General features: G+C 37.2%; 1 protein-coding gene across 1 annotated transcript; it reads right to left on the bottom strand.

The window, feature by feature from the left end:
- Positions 1-2745: 2745 nt before the first annotated feature.
- LOC149790757 (uncharacterized) lies at positions 2746-14016 on the bottom strand. The gene is made up of 4 exons (XM_089972824.1): positions 13615-14016; positions 6697-6791; positions 5044-5212; positions 2746-3954 (listed from the first exon to the last, which is right to left on the bottom strand). The coding sequence occupies exons 1-4, from the start codon at positions 13927-13929 to the stop codon at positions 3679-3681; spliced, it is 855 nt and encodes a 284-aa protein (XP_089828950.1). The 5' UTR covers positions 13930-14016; the 3' UTR covers positions 2746-3678.
- Positions 14017-16707: the final 2691 nt, after the last annotated feature.

The following is a 16707-nucleotide window of genomic DNA, read 5'->3' as shown; positions in this document are numbered from 1 at the left end:
AATGTAGAGTAGTCATTCAGAGGCAAATCTGGATTTATACGTTGCATAATAAAAATAGAGCGATCATCGTATGATGTCAAGTTTGGGTATATGCTGTTCACTCAGAAATAATGTGATGATCATTACACAATGGCAGATCTGAGGCTATACCGTTCACTAAAAGTAATAAATACAACCATCATACGATGGCATGTCTGGGTCTATATTGTTCACTTAAAGTAATACAGCGATCATCATAAGTTGCACAATCTGAGTCTATATTGTTCACGTCAAGTAATACAGCGATCATCATACAATGGCATATCTGGGTCTATATTGTTCACGTAAAGTAATACAGCGATCATCATACAATGGCGTATCTGGTTCTATATTGTTCACTTGAAGTAATACAGCGATCATTGTACAGTGGCAAATGTGGGTCAGTATCCACTTAAAGTAGAGCAGTTATTATATGATGGCAGATCTGGATCTATGATGTTCACTTAAAGTAATAAATATAGATATCATCATACAGCAGCATATCTGGGTCTCTGTAACATTATACGTACAGTTTTCTGCACCTTAAGGAATTTCATTTAATTTTGTGAGGGCCCCGAGTGGCTGAGTGGTCTAAAGCGCTCTGCGTTACGGATCACTGCCATCTCATCTCTGTCTGCGTGGATTCGAGTCTCGGGATCGGCCAATGTGGTTATGTGAGAAAGCTTGCCAGTAGCTTCTCGTTGGTCGGTGGTTCTTTTCGGGGATTTCCCGGGTTCTTCCTCCACCATTAATACTGGCCGCCATGTATAGCCTATCGTGTGCTGAAAAATGGTGTTAAACCCTACAACAACAACAACAACAATTTTGTGAATTGAGGCAGAAAAGGCATATCTGCAGTTTTGTCTGGAATGAGGATAGAACTAATCAAGGTAGTACTTTAAATTTTCGTACACGATTAGTTACGTGTAAATTGTTCATTGAAGCGATTCCTATGCTTAACAAGAGATGCTTCACGATAAGGTCACTAGCGGACGATATTCTGCCCATTTTACCTGGGCCATGGGGAACCTGGCAGTTTGGGACCATTTTGAACAAGACACACTCAAGCAGAATCAACTTGTAGATTACAAATATAATTAAAAAAACAGAAAGCCTGATTTGCATTCTATTTATATAAGTATTTTTTGTTTGTAACAGTATCTTGAGATTCAATGAATTTATTTCAACTTCCAAACACCATATAAACTCAACGCTAAATCTGTCACAAATATGGCGTCTTATGACGTAATTCGGAAACTATGAATGTTTCTCCATTATCATTAGCTCTACTGGCCATTAATCAGAAAGGCTTATAGACTTTTTTATCGTTCGTCCGTCCGTCTAAGTTTGTTACTGCATCTCCTCATAAACTATTTGGAGGATTACCATGAAATTTTACACATAAATTCCTCTCAAGGTCCAAAATGAAACTAAGTCTGACTAAACATCCCCGTTTGTTTGTACCCCCTTAACGATTTCAATGATAGAAAACTTTAATGTCATAAAAAGTGCAAGGAACTTAGTCAATCTGTACGGGGTACAAACAAACGGGGATATAAAATGAGATTTTTTTTAAATTGGGGGGAGGGCTGTTTTGACATTCAGCGTGGCCTCCTCAGGGCCATCTTCAAAAATCTTATCACTATTTGTCCTGTTGTTGTTGTTGTTGTTGTTGTAGGGTTTAACGCCATTTTTCAGCACAAGATAGGCTATATATGGTGGCCAGTATAAATGGTGGAGGAAGAACCTGGGAAAACCTCGGAAAGAACCACCGACCAACGAGAAGTTACTGGCAAGCTTTCTCCCGTAACCACATTGGCCGAAAACTATTTGTCCTGTATGGATGGTCATATCAACATGGGGTTTTCGCGAAAAGACTTCGTATGTGCACTTGATCACGAAACAGGCAAGTATTTGGTTTACATCATTTTGATGAATTCAAGTTCGATCACAGTTGAGCTGACAAGGTCTTCAGTATTTCAATCAGGACCTGCAAAAACCAGCTTATTTGACCCCGAAGTTTCGAATTTGCGGATTTCACTCGGATCTAGTTTTGTTACCCTGTAGTTAAATAGGTAAGGTCTTTGTTATTTTTGTTGAGCCAACTTCAGTGGAAAATGAGACAAATCCGTCACTTTGCTACGGAGTCAGAGGCAGCTACAGCCTCGTCAAAAAAAAAAGAAAAAGAAATCGGTTTAGGGTTTTCAAGATCACCATAGTCCCTGACCTTTTCTATTTTTTTTTTTTTTTTTTTTTTTTTTTTTTTTTTTTTTTTTTTTTTTTGTTGTTGTTGTTATGTCTTTCTTAATGAACTACTAGATTTTATATGCCCCATGAATTAAATTGGACTAAATTCGGAGACTTTTTGCTTGGGAAGTGAGTTTCAGATTCTCAAGTTAATGAAATTTTCAAATCAACGTATCCTATGAATCAGAATGGTTAAATTTAGAGGTGTTTTTTTTTTTTTTTTTTTTTGCTACTTTAAGATCTTTTAAGTTAAAACAAATCAAACCTTAGTTTAACGTGTTTTATTCCATTAGCATGAACCAATATGGGTTGGTTCCCATTCGTATGCAATATGCCATTCAGTAAAGAAAAAAAAAAACACATAATTACTACAAACTCATGAGAGAGAGAGACAGACAGACAGACAGACAGACAGACATAATCATGAGTGGAACCAATACATCAAGTTTCAGCAACAAAACAACAAAAAAGTTACCTCTATATGCATATAAAGAAAATCTGATTTATTACATTATACATTTTTTTTAAACTGCTTGAATTATGATTTATTGAAACGACAGACTTCGGTCTTTTTAAAACAGAACTTGATTAAATATAACAAAATACATTATTTAGATTGATCATTTCCACGTCCACATATTTTTATATCAACAATATTGAATCATTTTACTAAAGCATATGACATCACTGTTCGATAAATAAGCCCCCCACCCGCGCCAAAAAAAAATAATGATTAAAATAATCTGTGTTGATACTGATGAACGATATATGGGTATGATGTCACCGGTTTATTAAAATGTGCAATTCTGCTGCATGCAAATCTTTCCGGAACATTCCAACGTCCAGTTTAGACACTTATCGGTATTTGGTAACAGCCATATATAGCGTGAAATTCAAAATGGCCGCAGGACAGAGTGTTGTGTTATTGGATCCACATGGATTTACAAGTCGCCAAACATAGGATTTGGTCTGGAAATAGTATGTACATTTCGCTAAAAAAGAAAAATTTTATGCCGATGGTAGCTCACAAGCCGCGAGAAATACCGGTAAGTGTATAAAATATACACCGATGTGTGGAGACAAGAATGGTTGCAGAATTTTGCAAATTTTAATGAACAGGCAATATCAGCCTCTAAACTGCCAGTCAGTATCATAATAGGTGCAGGGCCGATTTATTGGTCTAATTGCATCACACAATGATACATTCTGAACGACGTCTGGAAATCAAGGATTGCCCAGAAGACGATAAAGCTACACATTTTTCAGACCATGTTATTGTTGGAATATTCCAGTGCTGATTTTCGCTATCGAAATTACTAAACAAAATAACCAGTCTAGGGGGAAGGAAGATATATATCTAATCCATTCAATAAGAAATGGCCAGTAATAAATGCATGTATCAGCAATATTAGTTTAGATATTTGAAAACTCTTCACGAGATTGTTCTTGAAATACTTTCACAAAGTCGTCATATTTGACTTGTTTGTCATCGCCCTGGCACCATTTCAAGAGAAGTTTACTGATTTTCTCCGCTTTCAATTCCAATTCTTGATCAGACTTAATGGCGGCTATCAGCTCGTTTTTGGATAACGTCCCACTGCCATCAGTGTCAATTTTCCGGAAAAGTTCCTGCATCACGTTTCCTGCTGACCGTATTTCAAACACGTGCAGGAATTCCCGATAGTCAACCTAAGGAAATAAGAAAAGATATATGGGCTCTTAGATGAGAGGCTATTTTTTTTAAAATTAAATTAACAAAATTAGTTCAGTAGTATTATTTGCTACTAGCTGCGGCGATATTTATAATCAAACGGCCATAACTTTACATTGTATTTTTTCTTTTCTAATATCTTAGCTAGGTGTCAGCAGGGGAGCAGCAGAATTTTTTATTTTCGTTTTTTATGGTGTGGGCAAACATAAAGTGGTCAGCTATTAAGTTTTACGGATGTAAGCCAAAACATGTTTAGAGGTGAAGTCCGGGGAGGGGGAGGGGCAATGCACCCACCTCACCCATATGTGCGAGAACCCATGTGTTGTTAGGCAAAGCCTTACATACGAACTTTGGCCGAAGCTTAACATGACCATCACTTTGGCGTCCGTGTCCTTGTCCGCCTGCCCGACCGCAGCGTAGATTAAGCTCAATGTTCAAATTTGTTACTTTCTAGCTTAACAAAAGGCTGGATTGACATAAAGGAAGTCTCTCGCATGAAGGGAGGCTGATAAATGTTGTCTTTATATGAATAAAAGAAATTCGGCAAATCGCTTTCTCCCTAAAATTCCAAAGTTAAATTCCAATTGAAACAACTACGCGAAAAATACTTCGAGGAGAGTGCTTGTATCGATTTTGTGTTGGGTCAACATTGTACCAATGTCGGTCCAACGTGGCTAAATGAAGTTCGCTAAACATCATTTTGCTAACTGGACTTTACTGGGCCAAGGTTGGTTTAACCGTGAGCACTTTTGAACTATCGTAGGCCAATGTCGGCCAATGTCGCAATTATATGATGATCCGTTGACGAAACGTTAGCCTAACAGGTTGGCCCAACAGATGGCCATCAGTGGGGGATAAATTGTCGCGAATTTTGCGGTTTCTACACACTATGGATTTAAGACCCACCAAAGAAAACGATAGAACCCACCCTCGGTACCAACGAAAATATCAACTGTCGTACAACAATGATATCCGCAAAAATTTTGTTAGCCCCTCTCTCTCTCTCTCTCAACCGTACAGGCTATAGAAACTTTTACTCCTGGAAATCAAACTTGATTGGGAATTACCTTTTGGTCTGCATCTTCCTTAACAAGGTATATAAGAAGATCGGATATTTTTTCAGCAGATACGTCAAGTCCGGCTTCAGTTTTCGTGGCGTCAATTATTTCATCTCGTGTAAGGAACCCGCTGTTATCCTTATCCAGCTTTTTGAAGGCTCGTCTCAAAGCCATCTCTCTGTTCGAATTAAAAGTTCACTGTATGAGCATGAGAACGCTTTACCATTCAAGCACCAAACGGTCGCGTGTTTGAGAGAGAAATGAACGGGTCTACAATATGTATTCAGGAGTTCGAAACGATGACAGAAATGCACTATTAATATAGAAACAAGCACATACATACATGCATATATATATATATATATATATATATATATATATATATATATATATATATATATATATATATATATATATATATTCCTATGTTACGTGTTTAGGCTCGAATAAACAGCAACACAAGAAAAAGTGAAAACAACAAGCTTTGAAAAATTAAACAAATAATTTATTTCCCTGGAAAAAGACTGTAACAATGAAAAGATAAGAACTTACGGTTTTAAGAATCATATCCAAACAATAATCCAAGAATAATCTACGAATAAATTTTAAGAAGTCCTAACATTGAAATATTCTAATTAATTCAAGTTCTAGTCCCGACGAAGAATCCAAGATGGAAGGCGAAGACGTATGCTTTATCCGGTACAGTGATGTCGTCTACAGTTCTGTGTTATTCACAAACAATAATCCACCAGTGTTTAAAATCCAAATAAATGTTTTAAGAAATGCCTTTGTTCAAGAATTTCGTATGAGCACACATCTATTTCCAGAAAAAAAGAATTAATCCTTTTGAATCCAAACAAATCAAAATAACTCCAAACTGACACAACAAAATAACACCTTGACATCAAGTGTTATAAGCCCAGACTGTGAGATATCTCTCGCTAAACATCACTATTAAAACTAAGTAATGTGCAGTTTTGGAAATGCCTAATTGCGAAAAAAAGGATCACGTGATCATGTTTACATATAAAAAAAAATTACGAAGCCCCATTATAAACCCGACAAAAACCAACCACCCTACTCCGAGAAAAAAAGTTGTTTACTTCACTAAAACTATTTACAAGCCTAGGGTCACGTATTCAGTACAGCCTAGATCTCGTTCTTATTATTCCCACAATACAAAATAAATAAATAAAAGAACTTGTTCATGTGGCTGCTACTAATTTTGAATTAAGGTCGGGAACTAGGTCAGTTTTAAGTGTTTACCAAATGAACTGCCATGGTCAAACTATTTTCTTGAAAAAAAATTCAAAATCACGTAAACAAGATTACATTATAATAGCATGCAATAGAATTTTAAAAAATTAAAGCTGACAAGCAAACAATCAAGGTAAAATAAATATAAATTAAATCAGATATACGTAACAATATATTTATATTGGTCCCTCACTATAAAACGACTCGATACAACACAACACCTGATGTGACACTAGTGTATGCATATTCCCACTAAATTAGTTGAATTTTATTGGTCCGTATAATATAAATGGTATAAGGCGACTTCGTCTATATCACGATACATTCTTACGTTCTCTTTGAAACCTACAACTGTGAGAGACCATTGATCTTCTGTTATCGTCTCGTCGGGATGAGGATACTTACTTCATCTCAATCCTTGGCACTTTTCCCATGGCATCCAGGTACTCCTGTCTAGAGATGGACGAGTTCTTGTCTTTATCCAGAAATCGAAAAATAATCTGGAAATATGAAAATTAATCTTTTTTTTTTAAAGCTGTGAATTATGCTGGTATAAATCAACTGACAGGAAAACATAGATAATGTATAAATAACGAGAAGGAAAAAATTCGAAGAAAAATAACATTTAAAAGTGTGTGTGTGTGTTTCAGATTTTTAACGTAGCTTTAACACTTCTTGAGTCATGTCGCTACTATGTCTGCAGTGTGGCGGTTTATATTGATTTCTAGAACTAGGGCATCATGCCACAGACATGTAGCATCATGTCCCATCCAGTCACATTTTCCTGACACCAGGTCGACCAGTCCTAATGCTGAGCGCCTAGCAATGCAGCTATTAATACCATTGTTACGAGTCTTAGGTATGACTTGGCCGGAGTTAGAACCCGCGACCTCCTACATATGAAGCGGACACTAACCACTTAGGCCAACGGAGCGGTCCATACACATAAAAGTATACGGTGAATTCACCTTTTTCTCTCACTTTTTTGTTATGTATCAATTATCGTAGACTTTTGCGGTGAAAGACAAATATCAGGCTCCATCAAAAGGTCTTCAGCACTTAGAGCCACATTTAAGTACCCGCGATAATATTTTATTTCTTCATCCACGAACATTTGTGCACCCCCACGGTTAATAGTAGAATATGTAGGAACAAATGATTCGTGCACATGCTGTCGATTCTAACCAATCATAAGTTTCAAAAGAATCTCACCAATCGGATAAGCCAAAACTTCGCTGCTTCTACCACCAACACCAAACTGGAGGCGTTGACCAGCACTACCAACACTACTACCGCTATCGTTACTACTGCCGTAGCTACGATGTCGTAGCCTCAACTTGATTGTGTTGTGGTTGAGGCTACGAACTGATCCCATATCATGTAATGGAGCAAAAAAAATCATCACTAAAGTCAGAAAAACAAACAGTGTAGAAATCAACTACATAAGTATAATCACGTTGTGAAAGAAGTTTGGCTTATTTTGAATTTATTAAGCCCTTACACGATACAATAAATTGGCATGGTTACTCTAACCTTATACTGTCCGCCATGACAGATAACGCGAGAATCTCGCCGTGACCCCTTTTCTACATAAGGCTTGCCAAACCATATTTTGGATATTCTACGCTATATTATTATCAATCAAGTGCGAATAATCGCTTGTTGGTGAGTTTCAAACTGTATTTACTTTTAATGCGCAGAATTTCTGACCCAAACGGCGCCAAATTTTTACTACGATTTGTTTACATTTCCAAATAAGGCGTCAGTGTCCTTATATGGCACACAAACAAACGAGGCTGAGAACGGAAGTAATCATTATTTGAAATAATATGGCGGACGATCTAAACGAAAATATCGGCTAAAAAAGGTAAACGAGATTTTACAACTATTTCTACAATGATTTTCGATACTTCCGGTATTAAATAAGAGGACTACTCAGTTTATTGGATTATATGCAAGGAATATGTTTAAAGTGTTATTATTAGGCTAAAAGAGCGCCGGGTGTGAATCACACCCGGCTTGCTCCATTAACACGTATGTGCTCATGTTAGTACCCTGTCCACGAGGTACGAGTAAGGGTACTAATATTAGTACTACTACTGCCGCTGCTAATGCTGCTTTTAAGTCTGCCACTGATGATGTTGACTATGACGACAAGTACGGTAGTGTGAATGAGGATGGTAATGATGTTAGCTTTCTTAGCATCATAAATATTATCTGTATCGTTGCTATTATCATCCTAGCGGCAGCAATGGGGAGTTAAACGTAGATGGATGAAATGAATACATGAGCGAGTCTATTTAATGTTACTAGTATCTCGATAACATAGCAAAAGTTGAGTTCAAAATATCGTCTTTGTGCAACCATCGTTCCTTCTTGAAATCACTGATCACAGCTGTCGTACTCTCCTCGGTTCATTCATCACGCATACTTCCCCACTCGCATCACCCGGCGTTCTTCGCAGAAACCGATGCTTTGAAACTCGGCAATTTCTGATATAGACTATACATTTGAATACTCTGAGTCATCAAAAGAAAAGTTTGTATGTGGGATTCTAAAATAATTTCACTACCGTACAAATGAATGCTACACTCTCGAAGATGCGGATGCAGATTGAAACATGCATCTGACATATTGACCCTTTGGGGGATGCAGGTGCACGCGAATCCATCAGTTTTCATATTTGCCCTTGCAGATGAAGTGATTGTTGTTGTTGTTATTGTTGTTGTTATAGGGTTTAATGCCAGTTTTCAGCACAAGATAGGTTATATATGGCGGCCAGTATAAATGGTGGAGGAAGAACCAGAGGTATAATAGCAACTCATTTCTGGCGATCAGCCTCGAACGATCAGCCTTAGCTAGATTTGTCTCGCGAGTTCTCGTATTGGCTGAGGTACCGATCATTCTAGCTTAGTAATCTGCATAGATACGAAGCTTCTTTTGAGGTAACTAATATGCATAATGCACCGCCGAAAGTACTAAGGAAACGGAAGAATAAGAAGAAGAATGCATTTGTAACAATGAGTACAAATTATTTACAACTGTCCAAACATGATACAACAAGAAACATATATTGAATTACCACTTAACGTTACTTTTTTTCTTGCAATCTTACATCAGTATCAGTATGTATCATGATATCACTTTCTTTCTTTAAATTTAATTAGTAAACTAAAATAATGACATTAATAATTAATATGCTGACATATATCAAGAATGCTGACTTTAAAAAAGCTATATTCAAAAATCAAATTTAAAATTATTTACAATTAACTTGAAATTAAATATTTACATTCATTTAAACTTGCACAATTTTGATAATTTTAAATTGTAGACTGAAATAAAATAAGTTGACTTACTGGTTTGCGATTTGTCTCACAAGATAACATTCAATGATAACAAAAGAGTAAGTATTAACACTGCATTACTCATTAACAAGTCCTAAAACAATATTTATCATTTTGTACATGATGAGGTAACTGTAATTAAAAGGTTGCATGAAGAAACAACATGGGAACTTCATAAGGTGCAAACATGTAACATGTCTAATTAAGGCGAGTGAAGACATTTGTATAATCTTTATTATCACTTGTTTATAAATCAAATTATCATGCTTTAAACATGAAACAATTATTCCTCTTTTTAATACACTTTAATTGAATTTGTTTGCTTTTGATGTCAGGACAAGTAGGATCAATCAGGAAAGGAATAATTAAAATCACTTGTTATGATTAAATACCCTTAATGTATTTGTAGTATAAATTATATATTTTTTAATGAAATTATGTAACACTCGGGGCCCCCCGCATATGAAGTGAATATAACAAGAACTTGAGTCGAGTGTAGGTATACCGTGCACGGTGCTTAAGCCGCAGCATCCTACAGACAGACAGAAATTCAGCGATACTATTAGTTCTGATTTAAATTTGATTTTATACATTTGTGCCGCAAACAACAAATCAGGGACGGATGGGGGGGGGGGGGTCAGAGAAGCGGTATGTATCCGCCCCCCCCCCCCCGGCCAACACACATACACACACAAAAGTAAGCGCGAAACAAGCGGATGTTTCCTAGAGTAAGTCTTCTTTACAATTATATAAAATTATGCCCTGGAAACGCTTTAATGTACAGATTCCTCGCCTAGTTCTTTATGTCCCTCACCCCTACAAACAATAGTTCGGGATCCGCCACTTCAGACATGTCTAGTAGGTAGGACTTGAAATCATCATAAACAAATTAAGTTCTTTTATTCTCACAAAACTTCGACCGGATTTTCTTGTTTGAGGCATGTGATTTTGTTCCGTACGCTTGTCCCAACATTAGAATCAAACGTGACATTGGAAAAGTTTCTTTTCCGTACATTCACTCAGAACTATGAAACATGATCGGCAGGTGAATCTGTGTTAAGATCGACACCAGGTGGAGCCTATAGTCGCACGTGTTCATTAAGACACACAAAAGTAAAATATAAAAATAAAAAAATTCAACATCATCAGCACGAGAAAATAAATTGTAGTGAAGGTTTCCTTTTTGATAGTCGGTGAAAGGCAGATCACACCCAATGACTTTACTGTATTACGTAGTGTGCAAATTTTGTATTGCTTGACAGAATTAGAAAGCGGTGATTAACATTACATCGTTTTGTCGGTTCTTTTAAATTCTTAATTCTTCTGCTTAGAACTGCTTTTATTTCGAAATAGCGTTGTTAAGCCATCATGTGCTGAAAAACGGCGTTCAACCACTAACAACAACAATTATTGTGATCTTCACCCAAAAGTCATAGGGGCCAGCGCGTATCACATAATTAATTCTTTTAGCTTCATAATTATGAGCAAAATCCATCACAAGGTCTAGAAAATGTAAGCGCTTTTTAAGCGGTACTTTTAATACCAAGCCTTGACCGGTGGCCTAGTGGTTAGAGCGTCCTCCTCGGATGCGGGAGGTCGCGGGTTTGAATCCCGGCCAAGTCATACCAAAGACTTATAACAATGGTACTTACAGCTGCCTCGCTAGGCGCTCAGCGTTAAGAGGTTAGTGTTAGGACTGGTCGGCCTGGTGTCAGGATAATGTGACTGGGTGGGACATTATGATACGTATTCTCCGCATGATGTCCCAGTGCTAGACATCACCATAAACCGCCACACAGCAGACATCACAGCGATATGACTGAAAATTTGTTAACACACACATACACACACACACCGAGCCAATTTATTTAACCTAAGCTTAAATACAAGTATCATGAGAATCCATGAAGGAATTTAGAAAATATAAGCACATATAAAAAATAAAAAAAAACATCAATGCACATTTTCAACGATTATTAACTTAAAAGGGCTTGTCATGGCGCAGAGTGGTCTTAACTTTCGTAATAATTTATTCCAAGTAAGAACAAAATCCATCAAGGGGTTTAGAAAATGTAAGCAAATTAAAAACTTAAAATGACTGCTGTTGATGACAACGGCGAGGATCACATGGCAGATGTGTTTTTCATTACTTATTGTGTTATCCTTGTTAAATTATGATGATGATCATCATCATCATCATTATAAAACAATAAAAATGACTGCTCTGCTTCGCTTCCCATTAACATGGGTTCGACAAAAAGATAGGAATCTAATGTTTTATGCTACATCAACCAATTTCCATCTTGATTTTCTTCAAATGCGGATTTTTTTCTCCCTAATTACGTACAAATACTAACAATATTTCTCAAATCCCACAAGGTATGCATGGTGCACGATGGGAGTCACGGTAACTTAATGCTTACCCTATTGGCCTTGCGACCAATAGGGTGCGGGTTAGACTCGTACTATCGGACGAAGATCGGCTATTGTGTATGTCCCTGTGCAAGGTATTTTACTCGAAGTGTCTCAGCACCTGAACACTATCATGCGTTGCTAAACGTAAAACACCAAACAAATATAATTGCTGAAAACCTCGGAAAAAATGTATAATTATGTAGCTAAAGCAGCAGCTACTGCACCGTTGTGGGGGTGATTGGGTGACAGCAATAGCAGCTGGAGCAGTTGCTGTACTACTACTACTACTGCTGCTACTACTACTACTACTACTACTAGGAGGAAAAGGAGGAGGAAGAAGAGTAGAAGTTGAAGGAGAAGGAGAGGCAAGATGGAATGAATTGTACTAATGTCAGCTCCATTAGTAATATTCGCTCGCTTCAAGCCCAGCGTTGCTTTCCCGGATTAATTACTGACCAAAATTGTTGCAAGCTGTGTGTTAATCATCAGCTCACTGTATCCGGGAAGGTACGATTGTCTGACCTTTGGGCAGCATAATTTGATGCTTATGCAGGTTCACCTCATATCAATTTCCCTATTTACAATCCAAATTTCGTGAAACTTCCACTTTAATTCGAAAACTTTCGCGTAATGTCAATATAACCATACTACTTAAATAAATATATTTCTTGTAAAGCGCATTGCAAATAAATGGGCGTGATTACCTCGTCTCCGGCAGTAAGTTTATTATTTATGTACCAAATGTAAGAAATGTATCTGGCGGTAAGTGAATTACATTATCTGTGTACCAAATGTAAGAAATGTATCTGGCGGTAAGTGAATTACATTATCTATGTACCAAATTTAATAAATGTATCTGGCGGTAAGTGAATTACATTATTTATGTACCTAATGAAGGAAATGTATCTGCCGGTAAGTTAATCACAATATTTGTGTGCGTGTGTGTGTGTGTGTGTGATTAGGATTTTTAACGTAGCTTTATTAATTTTTCAGTCATATTGCTACGATGTCTGCAGTGTGGCAGTTTATAGTGATGTCTAGCACTGGGGCATCATGCCGCAGACACGTATCATGATGTCCCACCCAGTCACATTATCCTGACATCAGGCCGACCAGTCCTAACACTAACCTCTTAATGCTGAGCGCCAATCGAGGTAGCTGTCAGTACCATTTTTGTAAGTCTTTGGTATGACTCGACCGGGATTCGAACCCACGACCTCCCGCTTCCGAGTTGGACGCTCTAACCACTAAGCCACCATTATTTATGTACCTAATGTAAGAAATGTATCTGGCGGTAAGTTAATTACATTATTTATGTACCTAATGAAGGAAATGTATCTGACGGTAAGTGAATCACATTATTTATGCACCTAATGTAAGAAATGTATCTGGCGGTAAGTTAGTTACATTATTTATCTACCACCTTCAGCACGAAATGTAATGAGCATGCCTTTTGTTTCCCTCATGTTAAATCCGATAGCAAAAATCCAAACTATCTGATTAAAGGACATATTGTAGTACGCGCACTCTACAGTCAAGATCGTAAATAAGAAACGCATACCTTTGCATGCTCGTCAGATCCCACAAAACCGGATTTCCTTAGAACATCCAGAACTTCTGGAAATGTTAGGTTTCCACTTTTGTCCTTGTCTGCGTCATCAAAACTGACTCTCAGCACCCCTAACTGGTTATCAACCCAAGCGCTGGACACGGGTGCGGCAGTCATGTTAGCTTCGGTTTCCGTGTGACCTTGGAATGAATGTGTGGTTTCTGCAGCAGAGTTAACCAGTATTTCTTCTCTTAGCAAGCCTGGTTTGCCCTGCAGTTTCCTTATTGCCGAGTAAAGCTCGTTCAGTAAAACAGCTGTGGAGAGCATAGGTGTGCCTTACACTACGTGAACCAATTATTATAATTATTTTCAGAGAAGTATACTTTTCCTAGGAACCAGGGAGCCAAGGTTTCACCAAGTACAAAGTAAGACCAGCTTCTTTGCTTCGTAATAAAAACAGTACAAAGTTAAGTCTGTTGCATCTGACATTTTGCCAAATGAAGATACGCATGCAAAGAATCATCTAAATTATTTTCATATGGCTTGTTACCAAGACTTTATCGACGTTTCATATGGCTTGTTACCAAGGCCTTATCTACGTTTCATATGGTTTGTTACCAAGACCTTATCGACGTTTCATATGGCTTGTTACCAAGGCCTTATCTACGTTTCATATGGCTTGTTACCAAGGCCTTATCGACGTTTCATATGACTTGTTACCAAGACCTTATCGACGTTTCATATGCCTTGTTACCAAGACCTTATCGACGTTTCATATATACAGGCAACACAAAAAAACGAAAACGAGAAATTGTAATATTTATTTAATATTTATGATATGTATATAATATATTGAGATAAGATCTCTGACATAATCTCTACACATATAATAAATTATAATAAATATCAATAAAAAAATAATTCTCAAGTGCATGTAATTCCATGTTGCTATTTATTATAAAATATGCGTTTGTTTTGCGTTTTCCTCCGTCTAACCATTTTTTTGAGAATCAATGACAATCGTTGTTATAGTTTATTTGCTGCTGTTCTTCTTGGGACGAGTTTTCACAAAAGGTCTATAAAAGGGCAAACATCAAAACATATCATCACCCACAAAACTCGAATGAAAACAGCTCAGAGCTTATAATATCGTTGAATCCTTTTACAGACTTGACTTTTTGGGATTACACATTGCAAGACGTAGTTTGTGTACTAGCAATTTTTCTATAAAATGAATAAAAAATTAAAAGATAATCGTTAAAATATTAAAATTTTGTCAAATGTATATAAAATAAAATATAAATGTAAAAAATATATACGGTCCAAATTATATAGGGTTAAAAAAAAATTATACTGGAGGCCCATCATAAAGTTCCGTACTTTAGTTCACATCAGATATACTCGACAATTGTGTTTCACTGTCAGTGGACGTTGTCAGGGTATGCAATCTGGTCGAGCTTCATCCATCAAGAGGTATGTACAAATCAGGCATGTGTGTGTTCTATATTCATTCGGCATAATACCACTTCATCTCTGGGGTTTGTTTGAGGGATGTCACTGTCCAAATATAGGTTTGATGCTACGAAGCTTGTCTTTATATTTTTCATTCCACATGTTTTGCCAGATACATATAGCATGCAGATTTTATTTAATATTTGAAGTCACTACATGGAATCTTCCAACCGGAAGCGGGTCACTGCAGGGTAGCTTCGGCTGCTTTATCTGTCCTTGCATTACCCTTAATACCGATGTTACCAGGTAGCTAAAATCACAATCTACTTTTTGCCGATTTTATGAGCAAAACATAGTTATGTAAGATTTGGGGTAATTACGGGTTGTCAACATTTCAGGTCTTGGAAAGTTTTCAATGAAACAAAGATGATACAAATATTTCTTTTTGAAAAGTTTTAATGCAGTTCAAAGATTTAACTACGCTATAATTTTGTTGTTGTTGTAAACATGGAATCTTTGTAGAATAGAGATGGTGCCATGGGATGTTGTAACTGCAACCTATTTCCATCCTTTGAATAGGCTGTTTATAGGGACTTATGACCACGCTTTGCTCTGATCTATTTTAGTTACTCTTAAAGGCATGCGAATTTCTTGAGAACTTAATAATCTGAAACAGATCAAATATTAAGGGGAGGGGTGATTGATAACTAGTGATTTTGGGAACAAAAATAAAAAGATTGCTGCATTTGCAACATGTGTTTTTTTTCTTCTTCTAGGTGAGGATGAACTTTGATTTCTGAGCATAAGACGTTTGGCATTTGTGCCTTAAGTATACATCATATGCCAGACTCGACGGACTAGAAGATAGAATAAAGGAAGTATGCTGAAGAGCCGTTTCATTCTTTTGAGATAACGCGATGGTTCTTTTGCCTCACCTGAGGTAACGTAATGGTTAGATTGCCTCACCTGAGGTAACGTAATGGTTAGATTGCCTCACCTGAGGTAACGCGATGGTTCTTTTGCCTCACCTGAGGTAACGTGATGGTTCGATTGCCTCACCTGTGAGACTGTCTGCAATTCGAGAGGAGTAGCAATACGATTTTCAAAATAGGCACGATGTATGTCCCTGTTGTGCTTCAGGACTCACGATACTAATTCAGTTCCCATTGTAAACCTATGCAAACTCCATGATATTAAAAATTCAATAGCTTAAAATTTTTGAGTGTTCATGAACAAACCTTTATTTATCAGTAGAGATGAAACCTACATGTCAGCTTTTGTGTTGAGGAATTTTTCTGGACCTGCATGGTGTTTGAAACATGTGCTTTCAATTTCGCACCAAAGAGTCAGGTGCTAATTTTAGTAATGAGAGTAGTGAATAGGAGCACCGTAGGGACAATGGGACTTACCATTAAAAACAGGGTCCCGGCACTAGCGGGACTATGTAAATTTAACATGGGGAAAACTGGCCCGGCTCTAGGGGGACAATGGGAATTTAACATGGAAATATAGTTTGGGCCTGTCTAGGGACAATGGGAATTGAACATGGGAATATAGTTTGGGCCTGTCTAGGGACAATGGGAATTGAACATGGGAATATAGTTTGGGCCTGTCTAGGGACAAGGGGAATTGAACATAAGAATATAGTGTGGG

The sequence above is a fragment of the Sinohyriopsis cumingii genome, chromosome 10 (assembly GCF_028554795.1).
Source record: "Sinohyriopsis cumingii isolate HCF-2022 chromosome 10, ASM2855479v2, whole genome shotgun sequence".
Taxonomy (NCBI): Eukaryota; Metazoa; Mollusca; class Bivalvia; order Unionida; family Unionidae; genus Sinohyriopsis; species Sinohyriopsis cumingii.
Note: the sequence above shows the minus strand (reverse complement) of the source record. Positions and strands in the feature narration are given on the sequence as shown.